This window comes from Panonychus citri, unplaced genomic scaffold (assembly GCF_014898815.1).
Source record: "Panonychus citri isolate SS breed McGregor unplaced genomic scaffold, ASM1489881v1 Contig00094, whole genome shotgun sequence".
Lineage (NCBI taxonomy): Eukaryota > Metazoa > Arthropoda > Arachnida > Trombidiformes > Tetranychidae > Panonychus > Panonychus citri.
Genome location: NW_026515499.1, coordinates 475,004 through 490,135, shown reverse-complemented (window position 1 = coordinate 490,135; position 15,132 = coordinate 475,004). Strand labels below are relative to the sequence as shown.

General features: G+C 30.6%; 2 protein-coding genes across 2 annotated transcripts; one reads left to right on the top strand and one right to left on the bottom strand.

Moving 5' to 3' along the window:
* The first annotated feature begins 1,195 nt into the window (after positions 1–1,195).
* Positions 1,196–2,051, top strand: LOC128387820 (innexin shaking-B-like). The gene is made up of 2 exons (XM_053347093.1): positions 1,196–1,315; positions 1,464–2,051. The coding sequence occupies exons 1-2, from the start codon at positions 1,196–1,198 to the stop codon at positions 2,049–2,051; spliced, it is 708 nt and encodes a 235-aa protein (XP_053203068.1).
* Positions 2,052–9,579: 7,528 nt separating this feature from the next.
* On the bottom strand, positions 9,580–10,946 carry LOC128387805 (uncharacterized). Its single transcript, XM_053347079.1, has 3 exons — positions 10,340–10,946; positions 9,948–10,275; positions 9,580–9,878 (listed from the first exon to the last, which is right to left on the bottom strand). The coding sequence occupies exons 1-3, from the start codon at positions 10,766–10,768 to the stop codon at positions 9,655–9,657; spliced, it is 981 nt and encodes a 326-aa protein (XP_053203054.1). The 5' UTR covers positions 10,769–10,946; the 3' UTR covers positions 9,580–9,654.
* Between the last annotated feature and the right edge of the window lie 4,186 nt (positions 10,947–15,132).

Below are 15,132 nucleotides of genomic sequence, written 5' to 3'. Positions count from 1 at the left end.
TAAGTGGGTGGACAAGGAATGGGTTCAAGATTGCACATCGTTGAAATATAAAAGAGACGGAGACTATCGGCGGTTTCCTCACCATCTCCATGAAAAATCGAGTCGATGTTAAAGTCCCCACCCAAGATTATCATATCAACACCATCACGTTTAGTGTTGTCGGCATCACCACCACCAGATTTAAGCCTTTCGATTGTGGCATAAAGCGTCATTAGGGCAGCAAACTTTGGACGTTCTCTCACGTGAAGGTTGATGATACCAACGCGCCGAGTTCGATTGTCAACTACCATTTCACAAATTTGAACAAAAATATCCCCTCTGCCACATTGAAACATGTAACAAGGTTTTGTTTTGTCCGATAAAACAAATATTTTCGATTTTTCTTGCGTTCATCTGGATGATTGTAAATTTGTCCTGTGGTTGTCTCCATTTTATAATTAACTTAAATGTGAAGAAACAAATGCATAATGGTTCATTGACCACTGATGAGTGGCCATGATGGTAAAGTACAATAAATCATTAGCTTATCATTTCTCGACCAATTAACTATTATACATTTGTTTCTTGTGACTAATGTTTTGGTCAAGTTTTTGAACTGATTTTCCACAATTGCTCAACGTTAAATGATCTCACATGAATTATCATTTTTTGATTTAAACAAGTCACATCAGATTTTTGTTTTGATCAAATGATCATATCTATCTGATTTTGATATTATCTACTAGTTGATTCTTTTTGTTTTTGATTAATAATGAAACGAATCAAATTTCACTTCTAGCGTGGAATTTATTTTCTTAAGAATGAAGAGAAACTTGTTAATCTCTAATTGGTCTTCAGTTGAGTCACTTCAAGTTATTTCTCTCAACTTCAACTCCAAGGTACTTTCTTCTATTGTGTAATTTAAAAAATGTCTTGGGGTACAACACAGGGTCGAAATCAATCCATGGATCCCACTAGATTATTTCAATCTTTCAAAAAGATTGACATTCTCTCCCTTTTTTCTATGAAAATACACCCTTGTGATAATTTGGTTGCCATGTTCAATTTTTCTTTATTTTCCAAAATCCTTCTTATGGAAGCTATTGTCGTAACATGTAAAACTTTTTCATAGGAAATTTCATGTAATTTCAACCCTATTCCAAACTCTAATTCTGAGAATATTAAAGAATATTGCTGGATGGAAGGTATTCATATCATGCTGTCTGGTTCCTCGAGATCACCCTACACTGGTGTTACTTCTAGTGTTCCAAATGATAATGGATCCAAATTTCATCTTCGTTATTATAAGTGGGTTTATTCTGCTTTATTAATCCAGGTGAGAAAATTTAATTCGAATGATGTTTGTCCTTTAACTTTTCTGCTTTTCGCTCCTGTCTATCATGTTTTTCAGCCTTAAATGGGTTTGGAATCGCCTCTTGGACCATCGTTTGACCGATATTGTTGATAAACTAAAAAAAGATTAAAAAAATCTCTATGAATATAATGAGGCTGACCGTTTGAACATCGTGCAAACAATTGCTGACCTTTTATTTTCTTATGGCTCTTTTTATAGTAGTGTTATTTTCATTGAGATATTTTGCCTTGTCCATCTTATCTTCCAAATATGGGCAACTGACCGATTTTTCAATGGCAATTTCTTAAAACTTGGTATTGTTTGGTTAGATTCAAGTTATAATATAAAAAGTATCACTTCTATGTTATCAACATCTTCGGTACCTATAGAATTTCCATCGACTGCGGGTGGTTCAAGTTTCTCCAATTCTTATGATCCATTGCAATATATCTTCCCTAGAATGGTCAAGTGTACATTACAATTCTTTGGTCCTTCTGGTGAAACCAATTCTTACGATGGACTTTGCTTCTTTCCTGCAAACGTGTTACATGAAAAAGTTTTTCTCATTCTATGGTTCATCTATAGCTTTATGTTAATCTTTATTATTTTAACTCTTATCTATCGAGGTCTCGTCTTGATGCTTCCACCCCTCCGATACTTCATGTTGTTCATCCTTCGCTGCCAAGTCATATCGTCGCTTACTGAACTCGCCAAGTAGTTGGTTTCTTCTCAATATTTGATAAATAAATTTAATTAATTTATCATACAGCTAAATTAAATTATATTGAACTTTGACTCATCGATACTGTCTTTTAAAAGAACTTCATAGATGGAGCTAACAGTTCATCAATAGTTAGACGGATTAACTTGGTCGTAACAAAATTGTTGATTAGGTCCAATCGCTCACAATTCGAGTTAATCAGCCGATCAGAATCAGGCTAAATTGGCAGCTTTCAAATTCAAATTTCAGCACTTCTCATACTAATAAAAGCAAAAGAGGTTTAATGCAGAAAATGTAGAAAATTTATTTATAATTACCACTTCACGGAATTAGTTAGGATAAGGTTCAACAGATGCTGTTGATGGCAAACAAGGAAATTAGCGGCAATAAACAAAGTTGAACTATTAATAATGAAATTATTTGCTTACTTCATCCTGTTTTTACCTCATCATGGCTCAATTATCCGATTGATCATATTGACACTATATTATTAATCCGATAATCAGGCCAGATTGATTCGGTCATATTCAATATTATCAAAAATATTAGTAGTAACATTACTGTTATAATTATGAAAATGATGATTCGTAAAATGATGTTATGTATCATGGAAATCATCGTATCTAATGAGCTCATCCTCTTATACTTATTTACGAAATGTAAAGTTCCGCCGTGAAGTTGACCTAAAATATTCAAATATGGTCACTGAATGGTATTGTTCCCTGCATTGGTTAGAAAACTTTGATCTGGAGTGTGAGTTTGTTCCAGAGTTTCATGTGCTGGAGTGTAAGTATGTAGAAGAGGACATTACTTAACTACTAACTTGGCTTAGCAAGGTCAACATTAAGTCATACTAAGGAGAGAAATTGGGATTGAAGTCCCGCCGAAAAATTTCCGCCCCTATGCACAAAAATGCCAAGAAATCCGCGCCAAAAAACGCAGGAAAAATAATTTAAAAATTTAAAAAAATAAAAAATTGCGTAATTATCATGGACGATGAGACATATGTACCTTCGAACACTTCTTAAGTACCTGGATAACATTATCACACTTGTAGTAACCCTGATAAGATTGAAATAAGCCACAAGATAAGGTCAAAGTAGTCTTGCTAATTTTAAAGCAATTTGGTGAAAAATCCGAAAAAGTCAGATGATGAGTAATGTTCGAGATAAACTGTCCAAAGTTAACAGAGATGGTGTTTATAGTGTAATCTAACTGAGCAAAAAGAATTATCAAAATTGATTACTTGTCTCTTAAGATAAAACAATTAAATCATGAGTTGTACTATTTATTAGCTATTCTTTATTAACACTGATCCATAAGTATACCTATGTATGTATTATAATACAAACCAATTGATATAATAACGGTTGATAAGTAGCTAAAGTTGATAATGATTTCGGGTTGGGCGAAAGCTTAATTTATCCTGTGTTAATGAGTAATTACATGATCATTATCATGAATATCCTCATCATACGCATAATAATGATAAGAGTTGAGCATTCTTGATTTAACATGGAATGAAAATTTCCCTTGTAAACCAGTAATCATTTTAAAAGGCTCATTAAACTTTAAACGATTAACTATTATCATTAACATGTTTATCAAATAGACAAAATTTTTAATGAATCAATTAAATGTAATCACGATGATCAACTGGAAAAAGTAATGTTCAGATGATTCAGCATTCATGTTAGATAGATATTCTGATGAATTGTTTTGATAACTAGATGTATTTTTATATTTATTCATCAGACATTGTAACCTGAATGCATATTTGCATCATCATGTGTAACATCATTATCGTTATCATCTGAATCAGATTCATCAGAATTTTTTTTCTTCCTTCTTCTTTCAATATAATCATTGTAATGCTTACATTTGCTTTTCTATCATGAAGGTAACCATGGTGAGCTTATTGAAATAGTACCTGAAATGAGTGAAAAAGAAGAAGAAGATTAGAAGATGAAGAATCATTATAATGAGGAAGACAAAGAAAGAGAGTGGATGATAAACTATCTCAAAGTAATCAGAATATAAGAGAAGGCAAAGCAAAATTGAAAGTATCAAAAAGAGAACTCAATTGAGAAAAAAGTGAAGAATTTCAATTTTATTCTAATAATTTGAGAATAGATTTCAAAGTTATCATAATAATTACTTTTCGAAATTGAAACTTTAAATTTATTTTTCTTTTTAAGGTTCAACTTTTCGGTCTAAGAATCAAACTTTCAGAATAGCAGAAAAATCGTAGCTAACATACATAAGCTCTAATATTGGACTGATGAATTCTTATTCCATTAAAGTGTTGACCCTGAAAAAATGCGATCAAATGCAGAACATGATTACTAAAAGTTCAATTTGAATTGGAAAGTTTGTTATCGAAATACCCTCATAGAATTGGCTCAAATTGTTACTTTCTATTTTCATTTAGTTACTAATTAAAGTCCTTGAAACTGTTTCATAATTAATTAGATGTAAACCCTTAGGGTAATTTGGCGATGCAATTTCGAGTTTAAAGTTGATGTTCATATTGAATTGAATAAAAGAATATTTAATTGAAGTAATTCACGATGAAAACAATTCTCATCTCCATCATTTGAATAAAAGAAAATCTAATTGGTGATGAAAATTTCAAATTCTAATGGAGGAAGTTTTTCAAGTCGATTCAGTTTGTTTTGAATGTGATAAAGTATCAATATGTAGATTAAAGAGATTTTTTCTCCAGCATGACGATGATTATGGTGATAATTTTCTTCTTGATATAGAATTTGTTATTTTCACTAAGACAAATACAAACTATGGTGAAGATTAAATAGTGATTAGTGTCAGACAAATCTCTCGTTAATCATGCATCAATGTGCATTTTCTGCTAAATCAGGTAAGGAAGAAAAGAGGGGAAAGTGGTTAGAAAAAAGGAAATAAGGTGAAAAAAAGAATAAGAAATCAAGCATGATAAGAAGATGCGAAGAAAAAAGTTACCCACAAGATGATGGAAAAGAGGAAGACAAGTGATAGATTTTTGAGAGACAAAGAGGCAAAAATAGAGAGAGAGGGGGGAGAGAGAGAGAAATAATGATGAGGTGGAAAATTTGAGGTTAGATTGAAGGTGGAAGGTGGGATGTGTCGGTGAATTCTGAAGAAATTCTAACCCATGCAACTGGAAATAGCACTAGGTAAAAGAAAACATTATTCACCACAGAATTGCAGAAATATTTCTGTAATTTCCCATCGAGTGTCTAAAAAATAACATCAACCACAAAGGTAAAAGAATCCAGAGGGAGTAGAAAATATTTTCCTCCTTTTCTGATGATAAATTTGCACTTTTCATGTAATAAGGTGAATCGGAAATTCAGTGAATCTTTTAGGCATAATAATTGTCTTCAGTAATGACAGAGCAATTCAATTAACTTGCAAACGAGGAATATATTGATTCAAGTGATCAGAATTTGTTGAATAAAATTTCAAACCTGATCTGAGTTACTCTCATTTTGATCTGATTGTACTTTCTACCAATCGTTACTAGAAATGGAATTAATCTCTTTGAACAATCTGAAAGTTGATTAACTAATTAGTAAACAGATGAGTTTATCATGTATTAATATTATCGAAATCTGAGAAAACTTTTTCTCATCAATCAAATGCTGGTGATTAATTATTACGTTAGTTGATAAACTGATGATTATCAAACTCTTGGATAATTAACGATTATTATTGATCAGCTTTTAGATCATGTAACATTTTTTATTGTTCCGACATTTGTTCGAATTTTAATCTTCATACAACAAGAATCATATTATTACTAATATTTCCAAAGAACAAAATTATTAAATTTCAATCTATTTATACAACTAGAACTTTTTCTACTCCTTTTTGGTTGATATTGATTTCAAGAAGGAATCATCATGATCAATATTGATTCGAAATAAATGATGTTCTAATATGAATCATTACAATTGTGATATTTCATTCAGTTTATTGGTCAAACAATATTGATATAAATATCATGGGTTTCGTCATGAATTAATGAACTCAGATCAATACAAAAATCATCATTATCTTAATCATAATGAACATTAAACCATCATTATTTAGCTACTGGGAGCATCATCATGAGTTTTTCAGTCAATCAAAATTGTGAGCAAAATTATCCAGACAAATTGTTGATTCTTATTTAAAGTTTTCAACTGGTAAACATTCAGATTTCAGGAATTTATATCGATAACCTGATCGATTTTCTAACTCTTATATGTTATTGAAACAAACCACTTGAACCCTAAATTAATTACAGTTTAGAATCGTTATGACAACATGATAAATATCATCTTTCATAGCGACTTTACATTGATCACCATGGTAACCGTTGTTTCAAATGATTGAAAATTCTGGAATTAATAATGAAAATTTATTTCAACCACACATGAAGTTGCATCAGAATTGAAATTTGATCGTTGAAGATAAATTTTGTTTTCATGATAATTTCATATGTTATCATTAACCTTTTCCAGCTTAATAACTTTATCAATGCATGATTTGAATATATTACATTCAGATTCTTATGACAGGAAATATAAATAATTCTGGCTTTAAGGAAAACTTTGCTATAATCTTGATACTATCTGTATGATTCATTTTCTCTGTTGTTTTTGCTTCTTCCTGGTTACAAGGAATTTCATCTCTATGGTGATAATGATGATTATATTTATTTTGTCTCATCAAAACAATTTCGTCTAGACATTTATTAGCTGAAAGGAGAAAAGTTCATGATACCGATAGAAATACTTTCCGATAAATAGGTGACCATTGATACAAATTTACTTTAATCCGGTAGAATCAATTAACCTACAATTATCCCAAAGGATAATCTATTAAAGCTCATGTCTATGATATTTTCATAACAATTACTCACTTCATCATGAGATGATTTACTCTTTGCAACACTTAATATAATCGTAAAATAACTAATACAAAATATATTAATGAATTTCAATCATCACATCCATTATATGATATATATATAACATGTTATGATCCCCATTTACTCTTAGTTGATGAAGTTTCATCATGTAGAAACTTTGAATTCAATTCAGTGAACAAGAAATTTAAATGAATTGTAAATTGAACCTCATAGATCTTGTGAATATTTTGTTAGCTATCACGAAAACAGATTAATATATAATATATGTATGAAAAATTTTATCATTCAGGTTGATTGGCATCAGAAATTAAATGTCATGACTAGCAAATGAACCGCCAATTCTAAATAGAAAGATAATTTACCATGATAATATAATTTCAATTGAAAGGTGATTCGCTTTCTGATTCATTTCAATTTTCTAATAAAATTCTTTAATTTACCTTTTTCATTGGATTCCAGATAAACCTTATGAACATTTTTGAGTACTTAATATAATCAGCAACTCGTTTCAACAATCAATCGATTGCTGTCCTTAAACTTTTTTTTTGTTTACCATGATTTTATAAAAATAGTTACTAATTTGACTCTAGGGACGTAAACAAATCATCTGATTAAACGATACATTTTGAATACCTCCATCCTTCTCATAAATTGAGCACCTCGTTGAGTATAATACTGCCCCAGCTAAGGAAAGTTTCACAATTCCATCATCAATGATTTTTTGGTTATAATATGATTCCTTTGAGAGTTCAGACAAAAAAGGTCTTACAGTCTTTTTCGTTTGGTAGGAACCTTTTTTCCATTGATAGGAACCTTTCTCAAATGTTAGATCCCAAGTTTATTTAGAAAGATAATCCAATCAATGCAAATCGCAACCTTTTTCATTTGCGAGGAACCTTTGCTAAAGACCGAAACTTTGTGATTTTGAACAAATTTTTTCTTGTCTTGCTAATGTCACTAATACAGAAAAGTTCCTAATTTGAGAAAAGTTTCTGTCAATTGGCAAAGGTTTCTTTAAACGGTCAATGAAAGATTAGTCTAATCTGGTTAAAGTCGAGTTTCTATCGTGAGAAAAGGTTCCTAGTGATGGAGAAAAGGTTCTACCAACGAAAAAGACTGTATCACACAAATACATTATCTTAAATCATCGGATTGTTTCATGATATTGGATTATAATTTATTAGAAAATCATTATCAGGAGCAGCGTTCTGTTAAACTCTGTAGATATAACAGAATTCATTGAGATTAACATTTATTTACTTAATACCTCATTTCATCTAGTGATTAATTTGTATTAATTCAATTATAGCAGCTTTCAGATTCCAGACAGAATGTTAAGCAAATGTTAACAAAGAAAACAATTAATGTTTACTGAAACATTATGTGGGAATGAATAATTACTTTCAATTGAGTTGAAATTAACATCAATCTGAATGAATTATGAAGAAAAACATGAAAACTGTTCAGAGTTCTACACAATTAGAGCACATTCATCTAGAAGGTATGGAAAAATCTATTACACCAATATTTCAATCAGTGTTTGTACTATTACATGAATGTTCATAATTATAACGATAAAGATTTAACCTTAACCATGTTACCCTGAGCTCGTTGGCTCAAAGTGTTTCCAACATAAATTAACAATCAGTGGAAATAAATGATCGAAAAAAATTAGTAATTGGTTTACTTTCTATCCGAAGAGCTGAGATTCATGATAGAATGAACTTTTCGTAGTTTTATCTCTTCATCATTATTTTACCTCCAATCCAATTACCAATCCAATTGAATATTGTATGTTGAAAGTTCAAACGATAGATTCTGAATTGAAACTAAACTAAATCAACGTTTAATGTTGTCTCTTTGAACCTTTTTCTGTAAATCATTTCAATTTAAATGAATGAATAATATTTATCTTTAATCACGAGGAAAAAAAGATAGCCCGATGAAATTGTTATTGAACACCCAATCAACAGAGTTGAGTAAAAATGAGTAAAAAGTGTCAAACAACCACTTTTACTCAAAAGTTACTCAATGAGGTTTTTGAGTAAAAAAATAGTAAAAATGTAGTGAAAAGGAGTAAATTTTGAGTAAAAAATAATTTAAGGTAAAATAAGCGGAAATTGATAGATTTTAAAAAATTCGAATTCATATTTGTTGAATTCAACAAAAAGTTAAATTTCATAAAGAAATAGAAAATAAACAAGCTATATTGATTTATTTCAATCAACTAGAATGACTAAACAAGAATCAATTCGTTGATTTTTGTGAGTGAGAGGAATCATCTCTGTAAGAAATTATCTAAATGATTCGAGCTCATTTTAAGAATTCTCACAATTGAATTATGTCAATTAATTGAATCCATTTGGTCAGATTATTTTGTGATAATTCTCTTATAGAAACGTCTCAATCGATTATAATCAATGAAAAACTTCTAATGAACAGTAGATTTTAGTTACGAAAAAATTCAAATAGAATAACTTCCATCGATTTTTATCAATGAATAGATTCTTTTCAGTTTAACGAACCGTAGATTTTAGTTACATAAAAATTCAAATAGAATAACTTCCATCGATTTTTATCAATGAATAGATTCTTTTCAATTTGCGAGATTCAATTTATTTATTTATTTCAAATATGATGGGAATTGATTCATAAATTGTCAATTCTAGTATAATTAGAACTTTTTCATTGGAAGATCTCATCATCTAATATTTCAAAATTTCCGTAGCTTGGATGATGGACTGAATCCTCGTTTTCATTCTCGAATTCTTCATCTTCGACCTCATTCACTCCACTTGATGTTTTCTTTTCTTTATTGAGAAATCCTAATATTCTCATGATTCTTTGTCGAACTTGACTAAGATCTTCATCAGAATATTTTTTATATCCAGATTTACGGAAAATGTGATCTGTAATGAATGAAATGAAAAATAGTTACTTAATCTTGTCGAAAATCTTGCAATCAATTTGAAACCAACCTAGAAAAATTTCAACTCGTTTTTGGCCCAATTTAGGATCAAAATCTCCATCAAATGGATTCAAAAGTGGATTTTTGAAACCAAGAACAAATGCTAAAGGAAACTTTCCACAATTCTTATCATCCATGAACGAGGATTTGAATGAATTCAATTCTTCATGAGAATAATATTTTTTCCCGAGTGACACATTCTCATAATATATCTTTGGAAAGGTCAGCTTCACCAACTGATAAGCCAATGATTTGGGATTTTTTGGCTTTGCAAATTTCATGGCTTTTGCATATTTGTCTAAAGGAAGTTCCAGAATCCCTTCAAGAAAAATCTGGTTCTATTCGAAAAGAAAAAAGAATCAAATCAGATTACTAGTTAAGAAAATCGGAATGTTAACTTACTTTTTCTTCGTTCTTATAAGTCTTATCCTCTATTGGAATTTCATACAAACTGGATTGAATTACGTTGTATTTTTCACACACGAAATCATACATAGAACTCATTGTATCAATGACCTTTCTCAGAACTAATCCTGTTGCATCAAATTCAGGAAGAACAATCTTTTTTCTCTTCAACTCGTCAAGCTGGTCATGAATATTTTCCTCCATCAGTTTTCGTTTTTCATGAATATTCATTTCTTTTTTAGAAAGATCGTCATTATCAGCAACATTTTGTGATACTGGTAAATTAGTATCCAGCTCAACAGTTTTCTCAACAGTTTGATGATTTTGAGAATTTTCTGAAACAGCTTTTCCATCATCAATTCGCTCAATTATTGTAACAGATTTTGGTGGAGTCGTGAATAGATTCTTAATGTCATCTTCGCTCATGATATGATATTCAAGTTCTGCTTCAGGATCTGTGGCAATGTTCTGCTCGAAAATGATTGGTGATGTAGATGTGAAATTGATAATTTTCTTAAGCTTCTTCCATTCCTCATTTTCTTTCAAATTAGAGCTTAATGTTTTCCTGAGGCAAGAGAAATCAGCTGAACAAGGAATTAGAATACGGTAATTAATTTTTTTATAATGATCTTACCTCCAATTGAAATCAAACGGAAATTGAATTTTCGATTATTGATTTTTGTATTGAACAGATTCAATTCCTCGTTTTTGAAAAACTCTGTATCAAACGAAAGTCCAAATTGATCAATTTTTTTCTTGTCCAATAAAACCAGAATAGGCTGATTCATGTTGTTTTTTTTGTCATCCAGAAAAAGAGGCAGAATGATTGCATATAATTTTTCACATTCAATAGAATCTCTGATTCTCAACTGAGCTTGATCTTGACTTGGGTTTAACACTTTCCTTGGTTGCGAATCCGTAGCAATAGATGTACTTGGTTTTGGAGAATATGGCAGAAGCGATGAAGATGGTGTCCTACTCGAGGTCAAAGATGAAGATTTTTCGGTTGAAAATTGTTTACCGATTGATGAAGAATAGAAAGTTTTCTCTTTTGGGAAATTAGAATTTCTTTTTACTTTGCTTTTAAGCATTTTGCACTTATACGAAAATAATCAAAAAACTTGATGTAGAAAAAATAAAGTGTGAAAAATATAAATTTTAACTGTAAATACAACTTTGTTCTCTAGTTTGAAATGATCAAATGATCAAATCTTGAAAAAAAGTTTCTTATCAGGATTTTTATAGAAGCTTCTAAATTGTAGACATTTTCTGCAATTAAAATCGCAAGACATGTAAAAATGTATAGGTAATGTGGAACATTTTCCACTAATTAAACCTGAAAAATAAATCTATTTATGATTGAATTGATGTAAAAAAGAAAAAAAGATTGCAAAAAATTGCAAAAAATTGCAAAAAGTAAGAAATAGAAAAAAAACTGATTTGATTCGACAAAAAGATTGTCCTTGAGGCTGAGTAAATAATTGACTTTCATTTTGAAAAATTACAAAAATTTTAGAATGCTTCATAAAAACCTGATAATCCACTTTTTTGGACAATTAATTAATTGGATTGTCCTTGTTTTGCCTTTCGAGCACGAATAATTTCCATCAACTGTTCGTCACTCATTTGCATCATCAAATCCAGAGCTGATACTTTATCTATTACACTTGAACTGGTTTCTGAAGTATCAGATGCTGTAATCACTGCCACTTTCTTTGATGAACAGGGGCCGAGTTGATTATTTTCATCTTTCTCTGGGTTTTCTTTCAATTCTGGAACCTTTTGTGTCAATGGAAAATTATCAGTTTCACAATCTTCATTTTTTTCAATCTGAGATTCAGGTTCTTCGATGAGATTTTGTTCTATCTTTTTCTTCTTTCGTGGATAAGTCTCCTGGTCAGCTGGTCTTTTGGTTGATGGTTCCAAAAGGCCTTCGATAGAAAGATCTTCAATAAAACCAGATTCTCCTTGAATATCTACTAAAGAAAAATTTGTACCAAATGAAGAATCAGTCTGATCTGAAGCATCGACGAAAGAACTTGCATCGTCCTTTGATTCTGAACCAACTGTTTCAGGAGCATTTCCTGTCGAATCATTTGTCTCATTGTCATTACTGGCCGCAAGTTTTGTTTGGTCATCAAGATCAGAAAATGTTTCGATTGTTTTAGGATCAGAATCAGACGTGATTTGACTTTTTTCAATAGTTTCAACTGTTGGAGGTTTGACGATTCCTTCAAGAACTTCTAGTTGAGTTTCGACAATTTCATCGTTATCTAAATTGGATTCAATTGAAGTTGAATTATTTGGACCAACATCTTCGTCAGATGTATTAGCGTCTTTAGTATTTTCATCTGGATTCGATTCCAAAGGTTGAGATTCTTTTGTCTTTTCAGGATTAGCATCGACAGTTACATCAGAAATCGAACCATCAGATTCCATTGCCGCTTTATCACAATTACGAGCTCTGACGAATTCTTCAAACTTTCGACGCTTAGGTGGTGGAATTATTTCTTCTTCTTCATCATTATTTTTTTCATCCGAATCGTCATCAATATCATCAAAAGCTCCTCCGTTAATTGGTCTGAATTTTGTGATTTTAATCTCTCGTAGCTTTTTACTTGGCACTTTCTCTTTACTTTTGGCGACACAATGAATTTGCAATTCATGATCAGAAGATTTTGGATCATCTTCTCTTTCGAGAAATATTTCGTTTTTGGCAACCTTGATTGTGCTAACAGTGACAATTTTACTTCGCACATAGTACATTGCCTTTGATAAATGTGAAACCATATCAGCTTCAATTTCTTTGTTATACGATTTTTTTCCTGAAAGTCGAACTGAATGATCTATAAAAAAGAAAGAAAATTTTCTAAGAAATTAAATTCATTTCAAATGAAAAATTAAACTTATAAGTTACCTAGAAGAGCACGAAATCTTTTTTCTCCAAGTTGTGGATCAATTGGTGCACAAAGAGGATAGCGTAATGGTTCCAAGTGATTCCATATTGAGATCAAAGATTGATTATCCTTAGATCCTCTCAAAGTAACTCCACAAATCCAATGTTCAGGAAAACAGAATCTAATTATATTGTATATAATATTTTCAGCTTTATGTTTATCAGGTTTGAATACTAGTGCCTGTTTATAACGATGAGTTGGCAGTGGTAGCAGTCCTTCGACTAAAGTAACCTTTTGATTCAATTCTGTTGTAGGATCATCTTCAGGAATGAATCTCAATGAATCACAATCATTAGAAAATGATTGATAAAATTCAACACCAACAAAGCTTTCATTGAGTTTGATCAGATAGTCAAGGATACTGCATACGCCACTGAAGAAAACTTTTTCCGATGATGATGGATGATAAGTAGCAGCTATCGTTTTCATTTTATCCAGGGTGAAATTAATCTTTTCATTGACACTGGAATCTTTTTTTGGCACCTTTGAAGTCTTACTCGTGGATGGAAAAATAGGATTCATTTGAGAAGAATCATTTTTTGAAGATTTAACAAAATCAGAATCATCTGTTTCATTTTCTTCAGATTCACTATCATCACCAATGTCAATACACTCGCTATTTACTTGTGGAAAAGCTTTACTCTGACCAACTTTCGCAGCACGTCGTCTTTTCAGAATTTCCATTCTTCTAACAAATGTATCAAAATTTTCTTCTGGAACAGTTGGTAATGATCTTGAATCGAAACGTGTGACTTTAATCTGTTCATTGATGAACCAGTGATTGATTTGCTTTTGATATGTAGAAATTTGTTTCTTTCCTTTATCAATTCCATCCACGAAACTATTATAGACACCGCTTAATTCTTTAGAATCATCTGAATATATTCAGAAAGTAAGAGAATTAGATTCAAATCAAATTAAAACAAAGAGAAACTCACCACCCGTTGCCACAATCATAGCTTCAATTGGCTTGACATTATCGATTCCTACATGAACGAGATTCTTTGAATGAATCCTTTCTAGCCGTAGATCACTAGGTAAATCTTTAGAATCAATTTTAAATCCGAAAGGAATAATTTTTTCATTTCCTGTAGAGTTGATCACTCTTGAAATACAGACGACTAAAGTCTGACCTTCCATTAAGCGACAAATTGTTGCAATTAAGGTTCTTTGGTTAGAAATGAATTTCTTTTTACCAACTCTTTTTTTAAAAACTTTTTTGATGTCAACTTTAACACGCTTGAACATAAACTTCAAGAAAATTATCACAGATAAATGTATTTATGGCACTAATTGTAAAATTAATTAGTAGATCTAATTAAGACAAAAACACATGAGTAGTAAATTTAAAATGAAGAGAAAGAATAAATTTATTCTTTTATGCTTTTTCTGCTTTTGATCGACCAATCAGAGAAGAGATAGATTAGAATTTATGCTTTTTAGAATTTAAGCTTTTTAGAATTTAAGCTTTTTTCGAATTTATGCTATTTAAATAGCATAATTAGAATAGAACAAACATTTGTTCTATTCTTTTTTACCATATTTGTTCTTTTTCATCTTATCTTTAGATTTGTTTCCCATGATAATAGTTTAATTTCCTCTATTGATAAAAAGATTAATTTCCGCTTCCAATTTTAGATAAGTTGTTTACTTTTTGTGATCATCATTAACAAAAGTTAAACATCAATTAAGATGAGTACAAATAGATCAGTTCAACGTAGTAAACGTAAAAGAAGTGAAATTGAAAACAAGAATTATCTCTACAATTTACCAAATGTTAAATCTGAGATAGTTGATCAATCATTTAGATCTCTTTTTCTTCCTGTTTTTTTA